The 18,163-nt window shown below is 39.2% G+C and overlaps 1 protein-coding gene across 3 annotated transcripts in view; it reads left to right on the top strand.

The window, feature by feature from the left end:
* The window catches only part of B3GALNT2 (beta-1,3-N-acetylgalactosaminyltransferase 2), a 29,972-nt gene that overhangs the window by 9,211 nt on the left and 2,598 nt on the right, over positions 1–18,163 (top strand). For 2 of the 3 annotated variants that reach the window (XM_059841632.1, XM_059841634.1), the window contains exons 2-11: positions 2,809–2,956; positions 4,246–4,346; positions 5,428–5,621; positions 6,618–6,713; positions 11,178–11,288; positions 12,061–12,139; positions 13,282–13,465; positions 15,018–15,143; positions 17,191–17,350; positions 17,743–17,799. In XM_059841632.1, coding sequence (XP_059697615.1) covers positions 2,809–2,956; positions 4,246–4,346; positions 5,428–5,621; positions 6,618–6,713; positions 11,178–11,288; positions 12,061–12,139; positions 13,282–13,465; positions 15,018–15,143; positions 17,191–17,350; positions 17,743–17,799 — 1,256 coding nt within the window. The remainder of the gene's footprint in view (positions 1–2,808; positions 2,957–4,245; positions 4,347–5,427; positions 5,622–6,617; positions 6,714–11,177; positions 11,289–12,060; positions 12,140–13,281; positions 13,466–15,017; positions 15,144–17,190; positions 17,351–17,742; positions 17,800–18,163) is intronic. The other variant, XM_059841633.1, reaches the window with a different exon arrangement.

The raw sequence follows: 18,163 nt of genomic DNA, 5'->3' as shown, positions 1-18,163 counted from the left end.
CTTTGGTCCTCAGTGGCAGCTATTGATTGCTTGTCTAAATTGCCACTATTGACTTTGAGGTCAGCAATGTTTTCTCTTAAATTATGCTCTATCAGAGAATATTTATGCCCATATTGGAATTATCCTTATAAATTAATAATAGCCTTAGTATTTTTCCCTGTACTTCTCTCTTTATCTCCCTTTTTTAAAATAGTGCAAGTTCAGAGAAACACATATGAATCTATTTTCCTGAAATCTTAGCATTATTCCTATTTTTCCATTGGAAGTAGAAATCTTTACTAACAAGCAAAAAAAATGCTTTGTCAAAGTAAGCTTTCTTTTTTTTTTTTTATTTTTAGTGGTTTTAAAAGTAAAATTACATAACTCTTGAGACAGAGAAGACAGACAATCTTCTGAATATAGGCCACTGCAGTGATGTTCTAAAAGCAATAGGATATTAATTCTGAAGCATCTGTTACATTAACATTGTTCCCATGTGGATGTTTCGTAAGGAAAAGCTTCACTCATTTTAAAACACAAACTAATTAAAAGTATATTTGATTTGAGTAGCTTATTTTTAGTTTGTTTTTTTTTAATTCATTCAAGCTATCTCATGCTATTCTGAGTCAAGTCACCCCATAGACTTGTGCCCTTAGTTTTATTTTTCTTTAATTTTGATTAAATGGAATGGTTCTGCTTCTTATTAAAAGTGATGTCTTAAAAAAAATCTGTGTAAACAGTGCCTCATATACAGTCTACAAGCATATTAGACCTATGAACTTTATACTGGAAGGCTTGGAATTAAGGCTGAAGAATAATCAAAGGATGGATGGAGAACAAGGGAAAAAGGGGAGTGTAAGCAGGAATTTGCTATAGTGTTATAAACATATGTCTGTCTCATGTATCTCTGCTGTCTTGGAGAGTTAGTAATTCTTGGCTATGTAATGACCTATGAGGACATGCAGAGCCTCTGGATAAATGGTGTTTATCAGCATAAAGGAAAACTAAATTGGTATTTTGATTGACCAGTGTGTTTGACTTACAAGTTTCTTCAGATGTTATATAAGGCACTAGATTTGCTGCTCTGTAGCAAACAAATCATATTCCTAAACCTCGCCATCAGCTCAGTTATGGTTGTTGTAAGAGGTGTCGCAGGTAACTTCAGTGAAAAAATGAAGAATGTAACTAATGGCTCATTGCTTGGGATTTTTAGTTGTTCTGAGCCCAAGTTGATGGAAGCTTCTCTTAATAGGTTAATGTTCAGCTGAAGTAATTGATAATCTTGTAGCTGCTTTCATTTAAATAATGGTGGAACTTAACCTTCTTAAATAAAATGAGTGTTTGCATACTTAAAACTAAAATATTTAGTGGGAAATAGAATGGGAAAGATTTACCTGTGGAAACATCACTCTGTAGTTTTTCTGCTTTTGAATTGTTCTGAGAATCAGTTCCAGAGCAGTTTTATTTGGCTTTTGGAAATAGTACTAAAGAACAACAACAAAAGTTCTGAAATCTTGATGTTGATTCAGCATGGTACAGAGCAAGGCCAAGGCCTCTCCATTGCATGCTGAACACTGACAGTGGGATATAAGGCTAGATGGATGTCTGCTGGGATTTGGCACAGCAGTTTTTGTGGCAGATGCTGTGAGGTCCTAGGTTAGTGAGCAGTGTAAAAGAGCCCATCTATTCAACTTCAAGGTGGAGAAAGGGGATGCTGGTACAGAAGGTAGAGTCTGGATAATAATTCAACTCCTTCTAGTGGGAGTTCACAATACAGACTTGGCAGTATTTTTAGTCTCTTAATTAGATTCTAAAAAATCTTGTCTATGCTATAGACAGTTGTTTAAAGTGCACTCACACATTTGTTTTATCTGCAGACCAATGAAAAACATAGTGAGATGAGAGGGAAGCAATCCTTTGCTAAAGTTGAATGCAAATCTGTCTTAACTCTAGGATGTCTGATAGATTAAACGAAGCAAATTCACTTTAGCTACTTGCTGACTGTGTACAGGCTGTACATCAGAGCTTCTCAGGTCTCTCTCTGGTCATAATCCTGCTTGAAATCGAGTTCAGGTTTCATGATCTCTAAATTAAAACAGCACAGGCTAAATCCTGGATTACAAGTATTGGCAGTGGCATCCGGCTTTGAATAAAGCCAGAGCATTCCCCTGTGTAGGGATGTAACACCCTGTGTTAAGGCAGAGGGTGGTATTCCACTTCAAAAGGTTAGAAACAATAGTCCTTGAGATGCACTGAAATTGTGAGGCAGAAAGGTGGTCCCAGCAACTTTAGAAAGCAGAGGGAAAATGGACATGTGAGTGAAGGTTTTGGTGCATTGAAAAAGTTTCTCTGATTCTGAACCAAGAATGCAAAAGTAATTCTGCTGCTTGTTTTTAGTGTTTCAGTTCTCTTGCTTTTGAGATGTCCTTTAATCACAGAATTTCAGAATGGTTTGGGTTGAAGGGACCTTAAAGATCATCTTATTTCAACTCCCCTGCCATGGGCAGGGATGACTCCCACCAGACCTGGTTGCTCAAAGCCCCATCCTGCCTGACCTTGAACAATTCACAGGACTGAGTCAGCCACAACTTCTCTGGGCAACCTTTTCTAGTGTTTTACTGAGAAAAGAATTTCTTCCCAACATCTAATCTCAGTCTCCCCTATTTTAGTTTAAAACCCTTTTCCCTTGTCCTGTCACTATCTGCATTGCTTCCCCTCCTTTTTGTAAGCCTCCTTTAAGTACTGGAAGGCTAGAATTAATTATCACTTGCAACTCAGGCTTGTTATAATATGTGCATAAAGTAAATATTTGTCACTTTCTACTTCTAGGTCCACTGTCCTTCTTTCCTCAATGGAAGCTGAAGCATTATGATGTTATTGTAGGTGTTTTGTCAGCTCGACACAATCATGAACTACGCAGTGTTATAAGGAGCACTTGGTTCAAGCACCTGAAACAACATCCTGCCCTGAACCAACGGTAACCTTTACTGTTCTGTAGTTTGGGCCTGGGGGGCAGGGGGGCAGGACTGTAATGCTGAAATATCTTGATTTAGTAATTTTTGTTTTAAAATATTTCCTAGTTTATTTGTTGGTTTGTTTGTTTGTTTTTAGCATCATGTATTCTGATAGATTTTTAAAAGTCTGCCTTATAGTATATAAGAGTACTTCTTGCCTGGGGCTGTAACTACTTTTTATACACTGCTGTTTGCTCTTGCAATTACTTGCCACTGTTTATTAGTGATGTATAAGCCTTTTTCTTTTTTATGTTGCAATGTATGGTGTGCAGCTTGAATCCTTGGTAATCCAGGATTTTTGAAAGCAGGCAGGATTGCATTTGGTGAGACGGTGAGAGAGCCACAAAAGCTCTTGCAACAGCCTCAACTGTAAAGTTCAGGTTTATTTCCCACTGAACCAGGTGCACCAAACTGCTGCAGTGTGAGTGGCCCTTCCTGATTGCTGGCATAGGCCTGACAGTGTACAGACAGGTCTGTTTTTGCTGAGAAACTCTGCTGCAGTTCATCCCCAGAAATGCTGCCATCCTCACACCTGGGTACCTGCCTTGCACTGAGAGCGTTTTGCTGTTCCCAGATTTGTGTCAGCATGCAGCCTGGAGTGCAGCATAGCCACCTCAGTCATCTAAAGTTGTGACCTTTCATAGTGTACATGGACTTCTGGGAGGACATCTAGCTGCTAGATGAAAAGATAGGCAAAGGTGGATCCTTGCTCTTTGTACTTACTTGATGTCTTCTTACTGTGGAATAACCATGATTGGAGCTGGAGAGGAACCTCTTGTTTTGCTACAGCCCAAAGCTGTTACATTCATTGTAACAGATAGTCTGGAATCCTTGTTCCTCCTTTGATGCTATGTGTCTTTTTTCTTACTATTTTTTTTCATTGACGTTTGAATGCATAGTATTTAAACAATCTTAAATAAGGTAACAAACCCGGGCTAGCAGGGGCAGGTCTCTGGGATCCTTCAGTGTTGCCTTAGATCTTTTTCTGTTTAGTTTGCTGGCTGTCTTGTATCTCATTTCTAGCTGCCAATCTTCGTGTGACCTCATAATGTAAAATGTTAATGTGGATTTGGAATTGAGCTCCTATGAGGGGATTCATGTGGTTGCTCTGCATACCAACTGTCATTGCTGATTTTTAAGAGGTTCAGAATCTTAACCCTGTGAAAGACAGGTCACGGTGATAAAATTAAGTTTATTGAAGATGGAGGGAGGAGGGAAGAGAACTGGTGTTAATAAAAGCAAATTATTTTAGTGTCCTTGTGAAGTTTATAATAGGTGCGCATGGTTGTGCTGTGCCCGTGAAGGACAGAGAAGACCCCTACTCCTGCAAACTTCTGAACATCAGTAACCCAGGTATAGACGTTAACTTTTAAAAATTCTGTGGTCTGAACTAGAGCTAGTCATCTTTCCTGAGAGTAGTTTGGGGAGTTTCATTGCAACAGCTAGTCTTGAAAACAAATACCTCCTAGAACTTGTTGCATAACCTTCCTGTAAGTACCGTGTGCAGGCCAGAAAGGGAGAGATTTTTGGGCATGTGGAATCCATTGACTTCTAATGGATTTGCATTTTTCTGGTGCCACCAAACAGTCTCTCCCATATACAATACATTTTTACTTGATGTATGTGTTAAATGAAGTTAGAGAGAGACAAAATGACCTGGCATTTTGTCAAATGTGAAGAAAGTAGCAAGGTGACAGTCTTGAGTGTCAGATGGACTTCTCTGGTGACAGAGTGAATTCTCTAAGCAAGTCTGACTGATTGATTTTTCAGATTCTGCTTTAGAGAGAAAACAATTAAGAAATGTAAAATGGAGGGAAAAAATTAAATGTCATACAAAAATTCCTAACTAAAATGGTAAATTTTTCCTGTCTCCTTTTGGATTTTATTTCATTCTTGCTCTTTAATACAAGTTAAGTAAGGACTGCTAGGTACCTGAGGCATGATTCAACGCGAAATGTAACTTCTGTTACTTTCTCTTTGAATGACAACATCCACTGTTCCCAAGTATAAATGGTGCCTCAGGGCTTAGGTAGGCGATAATGGCAAAAAGCAGACAGCTGAATTAAGTGGAGGTGTGTGCCATTTTGATACATGAATAATTATTTTATTATGCTAATATACAGGTAGTCATGCAGTCAAATAGCATTTTTGTCTTCCTGCTGTGGATTTATTGTGTTTCTAATCTTTGCCCCGTGGATATATAGGCATTGAGTTGCAATTGCTATTAGCCTGCAGATTGCTGTATCACTGAAATTTTTCTTGCTGCAATCTGCAGCCCATTGTATTTTCTTTTACTACAGTGTTTGATTATCCTTGTGCACTTGTGAGCCATACTAATTAACCAGAATGCTTTGCATGTAGGCAGCGTGCTTTGTCTGTATCCAGGAGCTATGAACTTTTCTCCCCTTACCTCTGGCCTTTCCTTTTCATTCAGTTTTGAATCAGGAAATTGAAGCATTCAGTCTCCCTGAGGACATACCTTCTGTGCTGTCTGAAGACAGAATCGTCAGTGTGAACTTCCGTGTGCTTTACCCCATTGTCATTACCAGCCTTGGGGTATTTTATGAGGCTGATGGGGTGGGATTCCAGAGGAACATCACTGTAAAGCTGTACCAGGCAGAACATGAGGTAGAGTGCTGTAGTTATTTTTTGGAAGCATGATGTCTCTTTTTATGCATTAAGTTCTTAAAGAAAGTGACATGCTGTGTTGGTGAGTTAGAAGAGAAATACTTAACTGACAAGTTTGTGAATTATATTTTTCTTCTATTGCATTTTAAATTCTCATATATGTATACAGAGGCACATCCTGGATGAAGGAAAGATAAAATTCCCCAAGTGCTGTGTGTTAATCTAGATGCTGGTAGGAAAGAGCACTTACATCTAATTCCAATGCACATTTTTTTGTTTGTATTTGGGGTTCTAAATATTGATAGTTATTAAGGAATAAAAATTAAGCTATCTAATATATTTAAAATGCTTGCAGAAACATATATTTGGTGTCTTCAAGCAGAGATGCAGCACAGCTGTAGTTTTTTCTTGTCTGTCTTCTGGCAAGACATTTTAAGATTTCTAGAAACTGTTACAATTTACTTCTAGTAATCAGACTTCACTGATAATTTCCCCCAGTCCCAAGCTGTTATGGGCTTGACAGAATAGCTTTTTGATTTGGAGGGAAAAAAATTTTTGAGCAAGATGGTTGCATTTGATAGATTACATTTATCTCAACCTATAATTTGATAGGCCAATTTCAAAACTTCTGCCTGTGCTACAGTAGAATTGTAAGTATGACTTCCATGATGAACTTCCAAGGAGTTTGGTTTATAATAGCCATAATAAAAATAAAGTTATACTGTAATCAAGTTCATATTTCCTAAACTGTAGAATTCCTAAATGTTCAACATCTGATAATTTTATCTGCATTAGCTTTTTAGTTCCAGTGAAGGAGAAAAGTTGGTATCATAAGAGAGCTTGGAAACTGTTTTCTGAAGATTGGAATTTGGCAATGCAGAATCTTTTTGTAATTTGTTATTATCTAAGAGCCATTTTATGGCCTGTGTAATACAGTAGCACTTTTAATGTGTGTTGTGGTATTTTTTAATTTTGTTTTTTTCCCATTGTTCACAGGAAGCCATCTTCAGTGCTCGCTTTAGTCCGCCAAGCTGTGGAGTGCAGGTGAACAGATTGTGGTACAAGCCAGTAGAGCAGTTTATTTTGCCAGAGGTATGTGCAGTATCAGAACTGCCAGCAGTTCTTTTAAGTCATCTGGACAGACAGATAAAACTGTCCTTTGCTTGAGGCAGAAAAGGGCAAGTGAAAACCTCGAGAATGTTAGTTCACAGAATCCCAGAATGGGTAAATAGTTGCAGGGATATGCTGAAATCCAGTATTTGTTTTACAGCATCTTATTATCACAGGTAGTTATAAAGCATAAGCCTGGAAAATGCCAATTGATAAAAAATTACTTTGTTAAATAGTAGCAACTTCAGAAAACTTATCTATTTCTGATTGAAAACTGTACCTGCTTTGATTCTGTGGGAGAGTTTACCAGGACATGTGGTGCTTCTTTTTCCCTTCTGCTTTATCAGACATAGCACAAAAGATAGGGGGGGAAGATGGCACAGGTTTCTGGGGAACAGCTGGAAAAGAGGTTTCTGCATCTTATGTCTTGGACATAACATCAAGATAGTGTGTGTTATGTTTGCAGTGAAAGGGTTGTTTGGTTTTGGTATAGGGATATGGACCCTACTTGTGACCTGCATAGGAAGGAAGGAAGGGGATTAAACACAAAAGGAACAGAATGTCATAGGAAAATACCCTGATGATTTTACAGCGAAGGTTAAATGAATAAAGGTTGGCTTAGAAGGAGAATTCTAGTTAGCAGACCCTCTCACGTACAAGAAATTGTTCTCAGTGGACCAGTGATCTCTTGCTAGATACTCAGGTACCATTTTTGACAGTTTTCCTTAATTTAAATATTTTCCTGGATTCTTGCTGCTGTTCCTGTAAGTTGCTTTTAGGTCTGGGTTGTTGCTGCTGTTCCTGTAAATTGCCTTTAGGTCTGGGTTGTTTTATTATTAAAGAAATTGTGTTATGAAAGAATGAAGCAAGAGAAGGCTGAAGAGGGAAGAGAGACAATTTGGGCATTTATTCCCTGTTTTTATTCCTCTGGCTGTGTACTGAGGAATGCATTTGGAAATCTAATAATTTTAAGAGGATTCTGCAGCTGACTGATTGATTTATCATCTTAGACAGTGTTTACTGAATACTGTGCAAGTTGTTATGCTGGCAGGAGACCTTTCAGGTGAGCAGACCACTTGCAGTATTGCGTGCATATGCTTTGGCAATTTAATTTCATACTAAAGTGATGAAGGGTTTATTTTACTTTTTTTAAAAGGATATTGATTACCTAGTAATTTGGTATTCTATCATGTGAGCCTTTCCCCTGTAAGACTTTGTTTTGAGATGCTAAAATTCCAGGCAGTTGTAATTTTGCTATAAATGGTTGCAGTTTCCCTGCGAGGCAGATGGGAAGTACTTCCTTGAGAGAGAGAATATTAGTATTCATGTATTTCTTTGTGTGGGCTTCCTTAATCTGATGTGTATCATGCACTGAATGCTTACAGGGTAACACGATGTTTCTAACGTAGATTAATAAGGCTTAGGCACAGCATGCAGTCTCCTGTGATGCTCAGGATGCTGAAGCATACACGATGATTCAGAAGAGGTGGCAATGCCTACGTGTTCCTGTCTACTTGTTTGAGAGCACTAAATTTAGTGAACTGTTTAATTGTCATAGGATGCTGTCTGAGACAGCGTCTTTTCTCTGTCTTTCCACCTTGAAGAAGGGATTGTACAGACTGCTGAAGAGCTTCATTCATCTTGCAGCTGAAGTGCTGCTCTTTCTGCTCGTCTTGGGGAAAGGAAAGGAAATGCAGCATTAGAATAAGCATCTGGCAGGCCAGATTGTGAGAGACAGAATCGATCATTCAGCTTTGGAACGACTGAAAGCGCCAAACAGCAGAAGCACCAGCAGATAACTAAAACAAACAGGGCTCTTACAGACAAGTCTTAGCAGTGCGCTTACTTTGTCAAAAAGCCGTGGGCCATTTGCATGAAGATGGGACTCTGTACTGCACATAATCTGTATTACTAATGGGAGGTAGTTGGAGGAACAAAAAGCACAGCACTGTTTAACATTAGGAAAGGAGTTTGGCAGGGCTGCATTATGTCAGCTCACTTGTTCGGTATTCACTGTAAATGCCACTGCGCTCTGGCAGCAACAAGGCTGGAATTTAAATGGGGAAAAACAGATGATGTAGTCTCAGGTGTGCCACTAATGTTTTTACTTCAAGCATTTTCAGGCCTCAGCTTTCATTAACTGGCTTAGAGTAAGGATAGCTGAGGGCTAAAGTCATTAGAAAATTTGCTTACAAGTCTGTCAACCTGGAAAGTATTGACAGTTAGTTTGCAGCCTTAGGACACCTTACACTGATGTTCACTGGTAGTAACTGATTAAGACTCCTGGTACATTTGAAGTCAGTATCACTAATAGTCAGTGGTGAGAATTGTAATGTTTCTGCTTGCTGAAGCGTGAAAGGACTTTCTTGCTCCTAAAGGACTCTCCTGTTCACTAAACGACTTTCCAGAGGTTGTGTCTATAAAGAGGACACTGAAGTGTGATTAGAGCTCAATCCCTACAGCAAAAAACATTGGAATGGGAGATGGCAGTCACTGCAAAAAGAGAAATTGAGCCACTAGAAAAAGTCTTAATATTGGTCCATTTATTTTGCTAACTGAGAAATAATTAACCGAACAACAGGATGCTGAGTATGAGTCGGCAGTGCCCTGGCAGCCACGAGGCCCAGCCGTGTCCTGAGGCTGCATTCAGGCACAGCATCCTCAGCCGAGCAAGGGAGGGGATTGCTCTGAGGCAGCCTCACCTCGAGTGCTGGGGGCAGTTTCAATACAAGAAAGACATTGAACTGTTAGGGAGTGCCCAAAGGAGGGCAAGGAAGATGGTGAAGGGCCTTGAGGGGAAGGCATTTGAGGAGCAGCTGAGGTCACTTGGTCTCTTCAGCCTGGAGGAGACTGAGGGGAGATCTCGTTGCAGTTACAGCTTCCTCATGGGGGGAAGAGGAGGGGCAGGTATCAATCTCTTCTCTGTGGTGACCAGGGACAGGAAATGGCCTGAAGCTGTGTCAGGGAAGGTTTAGGCTGAATATTAGAAAAATGGTTTTCACCCAGAGGGTGGCTGGGCCCTGGAACAGGCTCCCCAGGGAAGTGGTCACAGCACCAAGCCAAGAGTTCAAGAAGAGTTCTGCCAATGCTTGCAGGCAGAGGGTGTGATTTGGGAATGGTCCTGCAGGGTCAGGAGTTGGATAGGATGATCCTTATTGGTCCCTTCCAATTCAGCTTATTCTGTGATTCTCTGAAACAAGGGGAAGGTATTGAGCATGGAAGTCAGGATTGAATAAACACTGGCTAGCTCCATTATTAGCTTATAAACCTGGCATTTTAAATAATAGATGAGAGACTTCTGAAGTACACAGCTGTCATTAAACACTGAGGCTGCTGCAGATGCTAAGACCTACTTCTAGAGGAAAGCAATAAAGTAAGCTGAACTATAATCTAGACTTGAAGGTGTTTCAGTACCTGGAGGATTTTTAGAGAAGGTTTCTAGTGTACAAGGAAGATAAAATGGGAAAGAGATTAGAGGTTGGTATAAGTAAACAGACTTCCTACAGCAACAGAGATGCATGTACAAACAAGTTGTTTTTCTGTTCCAACACCCACACTAACAACCAGTGTGTTTCCTATGAAAGTGGGAGAGACAAAATGGAATGTGTTCATCTAGGAGTCAGGGGTATAACAACCCTACCTTTTCATAAGGGAGAAATTGCTTTAAAATTTTTTAAAAATAAAATTCTACCAATACTCTTACTTGTACAACTTACCTCCTGTTCCTTTACATGTTCTCAAGGGCCTTCCTTTTAAAGTTGAGATTATGTCCTCTCAAATGCAAGACTTTACACACGCACACCCACATATACATATAATATATATGTAAAACATGGAGTGGCATAGCCTAATTTGACTGTTAAAAGCAGAAAATTTTGAAGTTATTCACTTACCTTTTTCTTCCTTACCAGCCAAGATGTGAGGTAAGACTTCTGCGAGTCCTACAGTAGCTTGTGACACCTTTACTGCAATAAAGGTGGCCTTATTTTTCTTTGAGTTTTGCTGGTGTCAGGATCCAGTCTCTGATCTCTGTTTGGCAGATAACGATAAAAGCTGAGCTTGTTTCCAAATCTCTTTTAACGTATTCTCTTTGTAATGCAGGATTTTGTATTTGATTTTTAAAAACTCACTTCAGGTCACCTTTAAATGCTATTTTGATGATTTTAGAAAGCCAAAGTCTTTTATGCTGTGCTTCTGTTAAAAGTTTAATATAGTCTTAATGACTAGTCTTAAAAGAATGATTGTGTTACTGAATTTCATGGATGTGTTTCATTTATGTGAAATTTATTTTTATTGAAGTGTAAGTAAAACATTTATGTTATGCACTCAAGCTAAATCTTGTGTGAAGTTGACTGTTTTAAATAATTTTAATGAGCCCAAACTGTTTGACTTCCATTTTTTAAAGTCTTTGTATACCTGCATAACCGTATTTTGCTCTCTCACCAGAGTTTTGAAGGTACCATTGTGTGGGAGAGCCAGGATCTTCAGGGTTTGGTTTCAAGAAACCTTCATAAAGTGATGGTGAATGATGGAGGAGGTGTTTTCAGAGTCATTACAGTGAGTCCCCTCACCTTCCTTTCCACCATGTTTCTATTTTTCCTATAATTGCTGAGAATTTAGCATTTTATTTTCCTGTGTTTCTATGTGTAAATCATTAATTTAGTTGGGCTTCTTCTTTTGTCTCAGAAGTTTTGCTTTGCCTTGTTGCAAAAAAATTACGCCTGCAAGTGGCATTTTATTTTGAGGGGAGTAAATCTCTCATTGTTTTTGTGAGAATGTGAAGCAGTATCAGTATATCAGAGATGGCAAAATGTGGGTCAAAAATCCTGTGCTAAAATCCCAACTGATGGGATAAAGTCTGGGTATTTGCTTTTTGGCAGTGTGTCTCTTTTCATGTCAGACTGTTGCTTGCCTAAACATCCTGTGTCATTTTAATATAGCAAGAATAATTTTGCATTTTACTGTCAACTTCAAAACTGAAAGTAATTTCCTGAAAGTTTCAGTGGTACTGCTAGTTCTGGGGGAAACTTAAAAAAATGCTGCCAAACTTTAGTTAAAAATCTTAGTCTTAGTCTTTCATGGTACATGGTGTGATTCTTGGGGTGCTCCTGTGCAGGACCAGGAGCTGGACATCAATAATTGTTGTGGGTCCCTTCCAACTCAGGATGTTCTGTGGGTCTGTGATTATGCAAGTGCCTGAACCAGCAGAGCTTTAAATTAATTTCATTCTTAGTTGCCAGAAAACTTCACACCTTAAAATCAGAGGGAAAACACATCAGTAATGAGAGATGAATTAATCTAATAATTTCAATGAATCTGTTCCTAACAGGCAGGGGAGGGGTCACTGCCACATGAACTCACAGAAGGTGTGGAGGGAATAGCAGGTGGTTTTATCTACACTATTCAGGGTAAGTCCACAAAACGTAGCATTTGATGTTATGGTAAAACAGGTAATTTAAATTACACTTCTGAGTATAATTTGTGCTGTCTCCATGAACTTAATCACCCTAGGTTTTCTTTTAGTAGAAACATTTTCTTCCTGGCTCTTTTATGCTTAAAGTCAGTGTCCTGACGTGGTTCCTTTGCTTGCCTTTTGTCAGCCACTCCAGTTGACTTGCATCCCCTTGTCTTTTTATCTAGACTCTCTTCTTGTTTTTTGTTACCCAACATCGAGTTTAAAAATGTCATGCAATGAAATCTTTCCCTGATATTTTTCACACTTTTTTCCAGTTCTGCTGCAGTTAGAGGTACTGTATCACAATGTTTAACAATATGGACAGTTTCCATCCCTGTTGTCGCTCTTTTACACCTATTTCAGCAGAATGTTGAGAGATTTTTATAAGAGGCCTTTCCAATGTCTGAGATTTTGGCCACATAGTCTGGAGTCAATGTGTTCTTACTGATCCAACATAAGCATTGACTTTGGGAGTGTTATTGCTGTGTTTTTGTAGCTAGGCCTGGCAGATACAATTGGGCAGTCCTGTTGTCCTGTCATCACTGTAGGAGCCCGGATTAAGGTGTGTGCTAAAGCCCTTCCATCTTGTCAAACTTTTCTTCAGTACCACGAACTACCTCCTTATCTGCAATATGTTTTTAGCTTTTACCTGCAGTTATGTGATGTGGTTCAGCAGGGATCATCTGTGCTACATCAAAGCAATGCCTATTTGATTATATTTAGCATAGCATATATATTTCAGAGGAACTGACAGTGGCCTTTTTACTCTACAGTAAGAGAAATAGTGAAGTCCCAGACTGTTCTTTATATTAAGGAACCTTAGAAAGTTGAATTCTTTTATTACTGAAGAGGAAGAGAATGCTTTTTTACTTTAAACTTTTAGTGTCAGGCCTTATACAAAAAAATATTTGTTGTTCTGCAACTTAAACCATTTTGTATAAATTTTAAAATTAATTGCAGGATTTTCATAACTCCATTAATTTAAATGCTTCTTCAGATTCATTTTGTCAATGTGTGCCCTGTATGATCCAAGAGAAATGTGAAATAATACGTAGATATGCATCTTTGTTTAATAATGGGTGCTGTTTCTTTCAGAAGGTGATGCTCTTTTAAAAAGCCTCCATACTCGCCCAGAAAGGTTTGCAAGTCACATCAAAAACCTTGAGAAGGAAGATGCTTTATTGAAGGAAGAAAGCAGTATATATGATGACATTGTTTTTGTAGATGTGATTGACACTTACAGAAACGTTCCCTCCAAACTGCTGAACTTCTACCGATGGTAAGTAGAAAAGAAAGTATTTTCTTATTTTCTCTTAGGAATGGTGCTGTTTGTAGTGCAAGATGATCTAGCAGATTATGTTACTTGATAGGTTCCATGAAATACATGCCTTATGTGATTTACTTCATTAAGCTGTATTTCTCTCTCAAAATTTTGGGTGCATGTAGTGAGTAAAATGGCAGTGCCTGTAGTTTTTTGACTGCTGACCCTTGGTGCCTCAAATCTGCACAAGCTGGCAAGACAGGCTTCTGCTCTAAGAGTCCAGGTGTAAAAACTTTCATTTCTCCTTGTAATTTCTTTTCATTTGTATCTAACTGAAAACTAGCAGTTTTAGTATTTTAAAGGATGGCTCTTGGCCAGTTTGTGTACTTACTCAGTGTTTCAGTTTGTGGCTGTTGCTCCAGTCCCATAATCATCTTGATGGGCCTTTGCTGGACTCTCTGCCCAGTATGGCCATGTCCCTCATCTGCTGAGGAGTCTAAGACTGCACATGTAGTCCAGATGTGGCCACACCAGTGCTGAGTGGAGGGGAAGGATTGGGAGCATGTGTACAGCGGGGACAGAAGGCTGATAGGAAGAATTTTCGCAGTGAAATGCATTGTCTGTGGTTAATCCAGTAAGTTTTTACCTCTAAATTTGCAGTGATTTCCATTACTCTGAGACAACTGTTTCAGTTAATTGATGCTGCTGTGGAGTAAGAAATATAGTTGACAGTTGTACTTTGTCCAAAATTCAGTTTAGTTGCTTGCAAGATTATGCACTTACGTCATGAATTCCTTGGCTATGAATGTAACTGAAAAACTGAACCATGCTTTCAGTTCTAAAAGGAGGTTTGCATGTCAACACACTTAGATCTTTGTAATAATTTCTTACAGATTAGCAATTTTTCAAGATTTAGTAATAAAAGGCTTTTAAAAATACCCTTCTTGTTGTAAGAAGTTACCCTTACAAATGTTTGTAACCAACCCAGCCATGATCCCTAGAATCTGAAGCTTTTTTGGTTATTTCGTGTGTGTCATGTTCAACTATTTCAGACAGGTAAAGATAACATTTTTCATGTTTGAAGGGTGCATTTACAGAGAAAGAGTAAGTACAGAGTTGTTTCCACAGATGTTTTCTACCACCTACAACCTTCTAATTGCCCTTGAACTGACTGTCTTGTCCTGAAAGTAGGCTACTGACATGTAGCAATGGCTTTTAACAGCTGTGCTGCCATCAGCATCAGGGATTCATATCCTTCTGAGGTCATACTGCTTAAGATGGTTTCGTTAGTAAATCCACCATCTGTCCTGGAGAACAAAACTTCAAATTTGTTTTCTTCCGCTCATACACAAGTCCATGTTGTAAGATCATCATAGGATACAGCTACATCTCTTTTGAAGGACAAGCAGTCAGCCTTGGTCGATAGAGAAAACATTTAAAAGTCAAGGGTAGCAAAGACATTCCTTCCCTCTTGCTTCCCCCCCACATCCCAAAAAACCCCTTGCAGAGCGTGCTGTCTGTCGTTTTGCTGTGCAGCTCAGCATTTCATCACTTTTCTTTTTGGCTACAGGACAGTGGAATCAACGAGTTTTGACTTGTTGCTGAAGACGGATGATGACTGTTACATTGATTTGGAAGCTGTTTTTAACAGGATAATGCAGAAAAAATTGGACAGGCCAAACATTTGGTGGGGAAAGTAAGTTGTTTTTTAAAATTACCTTTAAGAGATAGATACCATTTCTTTAGTGGATGGTTTAGTGATTTAAGTCTGTTTTCATATGGGTTCTCCTCCTATGCCTAAGGAAGCCAGTTGTAAAAAGCAGGACTTCTATATGTGTTAAACTTTGAATCTCAGAATCAGAAATCAGTCCTGTACAATAACTTTCCAGAGTATGCCTTTACAGTGATTTAAACTTGCTAAATATCTTGCCTGGTTTTAAAATGTGTTGTAGACATCTTTGTCATGGTACTTAAATAAATAAGAATTTTCCAGCAATACAGTGAAGTTAAAAGGAAAGTACATAGTACAGAACTATAAATATTGCTTTTTGTGATGTCACTGTGATTTTTCTGGTGGGCGTGAGGAAGTAGGGTAAAAAGGAGAAACAAAATTCTGTTATGGTCTGTACTTTATTGTAACATCTGTGAATTTCAGGCGTTGCTACCCACTTCTGCTGTATGAAGTAGAAGATCTGATTAATAAATTTTTGAGTGAACTTTCCCAGCCTTTATTACAGTTGTGAATAACCAGGAGGATCAAAATAGCCCATATATTCCCTTCCATCCATGGAATGCATTGCAGCTCTGGTATGAAATCCAATATAGCAGGAACTCTATGCTGCTATAGCATTCAATATAGCATAATGGTACAATGTACCTTCCTGTTGCCCTCTGCTCATTGAAGAGAAACAGGCCTTTGCTGCTTTGCTTCACAAATCTGGTCCTGCCTGTTGCTTATAAAGCAATTTAATAAGGTGTGTGGTCAAGTGTGTGAAATAGTTGGTTATCTTGTGATTATCTCAAAGATCTGTAGGAGTGACATCTTTGAGTGTAAATTCTTTAACAGTCACAGTCTTTAGGTCAGGTAAGTGTGACATGTAAGGAATAACACTGAAATAACTATGGAAGTATGATTATCAAAGCAGATACTTCTCAGTCTGGTTGAACCCTTCATGCTGTGATTCAGTGGAGTGGAAGGTACTGAGCCTAAAGTGAATTCAGGTATCAGATGTGACTTTCATTTACTTTGTGCTTTAATATGTCAGCTTCTGTTGAGAATAGGCAGAATCTGATCACATATCTGCCACTCAGCTGTAATTCCTCCCTTTCGGGGCTGTTGTCTGAGGTGACAGTTCTTAGTAACTCACTGAAGCTTTCAGCTGCTTGTGCTCATGGCTGGAAATCAGCAATGCTGAACCTCTGTAAAACAGGGGGAGACCCTGCTGCATTGACACAGTTATGTCTCTTAGCTGTGACTGCATGAGGTACTTGTGAGGCCAGAGGAGTGCAATAGCAGCCTGTTCCCAAACAGGGAAAGCAGGGTGCTTTTCAGTGCCTCACTCGGCAGTTTGACAGGGTCCACAGCACGGCAGCAAGCTCTGCCACGCTGGGAGCGTCTGGGGAGACTTGCAGACAGAGACTGCTTCCTGCAGGCCTCTGGGAGTACATAAAGCCTTCCTTAGAGAACTCCACTGCCAGGAAGAGTTCTTTTGTAATTCAGTGATGGCAGCCTTTGAACATCTCTTTTGTTGAGCTTCATTTGGAAAACAGCTTAGAGAACGTATGTACTGCTTCCTGATTTTTAAGCAGTCACTAGTTTTGACAGGAAAATGGGTTGCGTAACATCGCTGTTTGCATGCCTGCTGGAGGCACTGCCTTTGTGTCATGATGATTAACCAGAGGGGTTAATTAGCAGGAGACAGATGTGCCTGTTACAAAATAAGTAAGGATGTGTGTGCTAACCTAGTTCAAAACCCAACAGCAAGGCACAGGTGCTGAAGACCTGACTGTCAAGGTTGCTTTGGCTTCTGTTTCAAAAACTTTCTCTTACTATCCAAGACTGAGACCAAACAACAGTTAAAATTGTAGCTTTGTGCCCTAGAGAAATAAAAGTAGGAGCTATAATTAGGATCACCTACTTCTTTCTCTCAGTCATTTGTTATCAGTATTACTTTAGGTTCATAGGTGTTCATAGGTTCCACAGAGGACTCTCTGCAAATATCTCATGTCTAACACGTCTTCAGTTTCAGACTAAATTGGGCAGTTGATCGAACTGGGAAATGGCAAGAACTGGAGTATCCAAGTCCTGCATATCCAGCCTTTGCTTGTGGGTCTGGCTATGTCATCTCCAAAGACATTGTGCAGTGGCTGGCAAGCAACTCTGAAAGATTAAAAACGTACCAGGTAATAAAGATTAGTTCAGTTTATCTGTGTTAAAAGTGGTCTGGGGAACAGCACGTACTGAGTCAGAAAAAACATTGCTCAAGTGTTAGTGTTGGGTTCTCCTGGCTCTGTGGGCTTTTGCCTTGTTTTTGTTGCTATGCTTAGTGCCCGTTCTAGGTCAAAGCACCTCTGAGAACCTCTGGAGCTGTAATCTTGTTTTTTGTACTCTGTTTTTGTAAGAACAGGGTATTGTCATGGGAAAGGTGGGAGGATTATTTTAACACCTCTGCAGTAGTCTGGCGTAGGTTTTTCTAGTTACCATTCTTTACTGCTGGTAGATGATGCAGCTCATTCCAGGTCACAGTTATGCTTTATGCTTTCTTGGTGCTCATATCTGTATTTTTTCATCTCAGGGTGAAGATGTGAGCATGGGCATCTGGATGGCAGCTGTAGGACCCAAGCGATATCAAGTAAGTCTGAAGGAATTGTCTGTCCTTACAGAAAGAGGAGATGCCTGCTGTTCCAAGTAGCATAAACGAGGAGAAATGTTGTTTTTTTTTTCTTTAAAAAGGAATTGAAATAACCATTGAATTAAAATCCAGAGGGAAAAAAATCTTTTAAATATGTATTTAGGAGAAAAACCAGAAAATCTGCCACAAACCACCTGCAGACTCCATCCCTACCCCCAAGTTCTCTGAACAGGTCTAGCAGATCAGTTTGGGACTTTTGTGTGCAATGGTTGTTGCTAGAAACAATAAACACCTGATTCTTGGAAGTGAAAATTGTTGGAGACTACATACTTTAAGAGAAACATTTCATAAGCTTTTCTTATAA

The sequence above is a fragment of the Haemorhous mexicanus genome, chromosome 3 (assembly GCF_027477595.1).
Source record: "Haemorhous mexicanus isolate bHaeMex1 chromosome 3, bHaeMex1.pri, whole genome shotgun sequence".
NCBI lineage: Eukaryota > Metazoa > Chordata > Aves > Passeriformes > Fringillidae > Haemorhous > Haemorhous mexicanus.
This window is presented reverse-complemented; position numbering and strand designations above follow the sequence as displayed.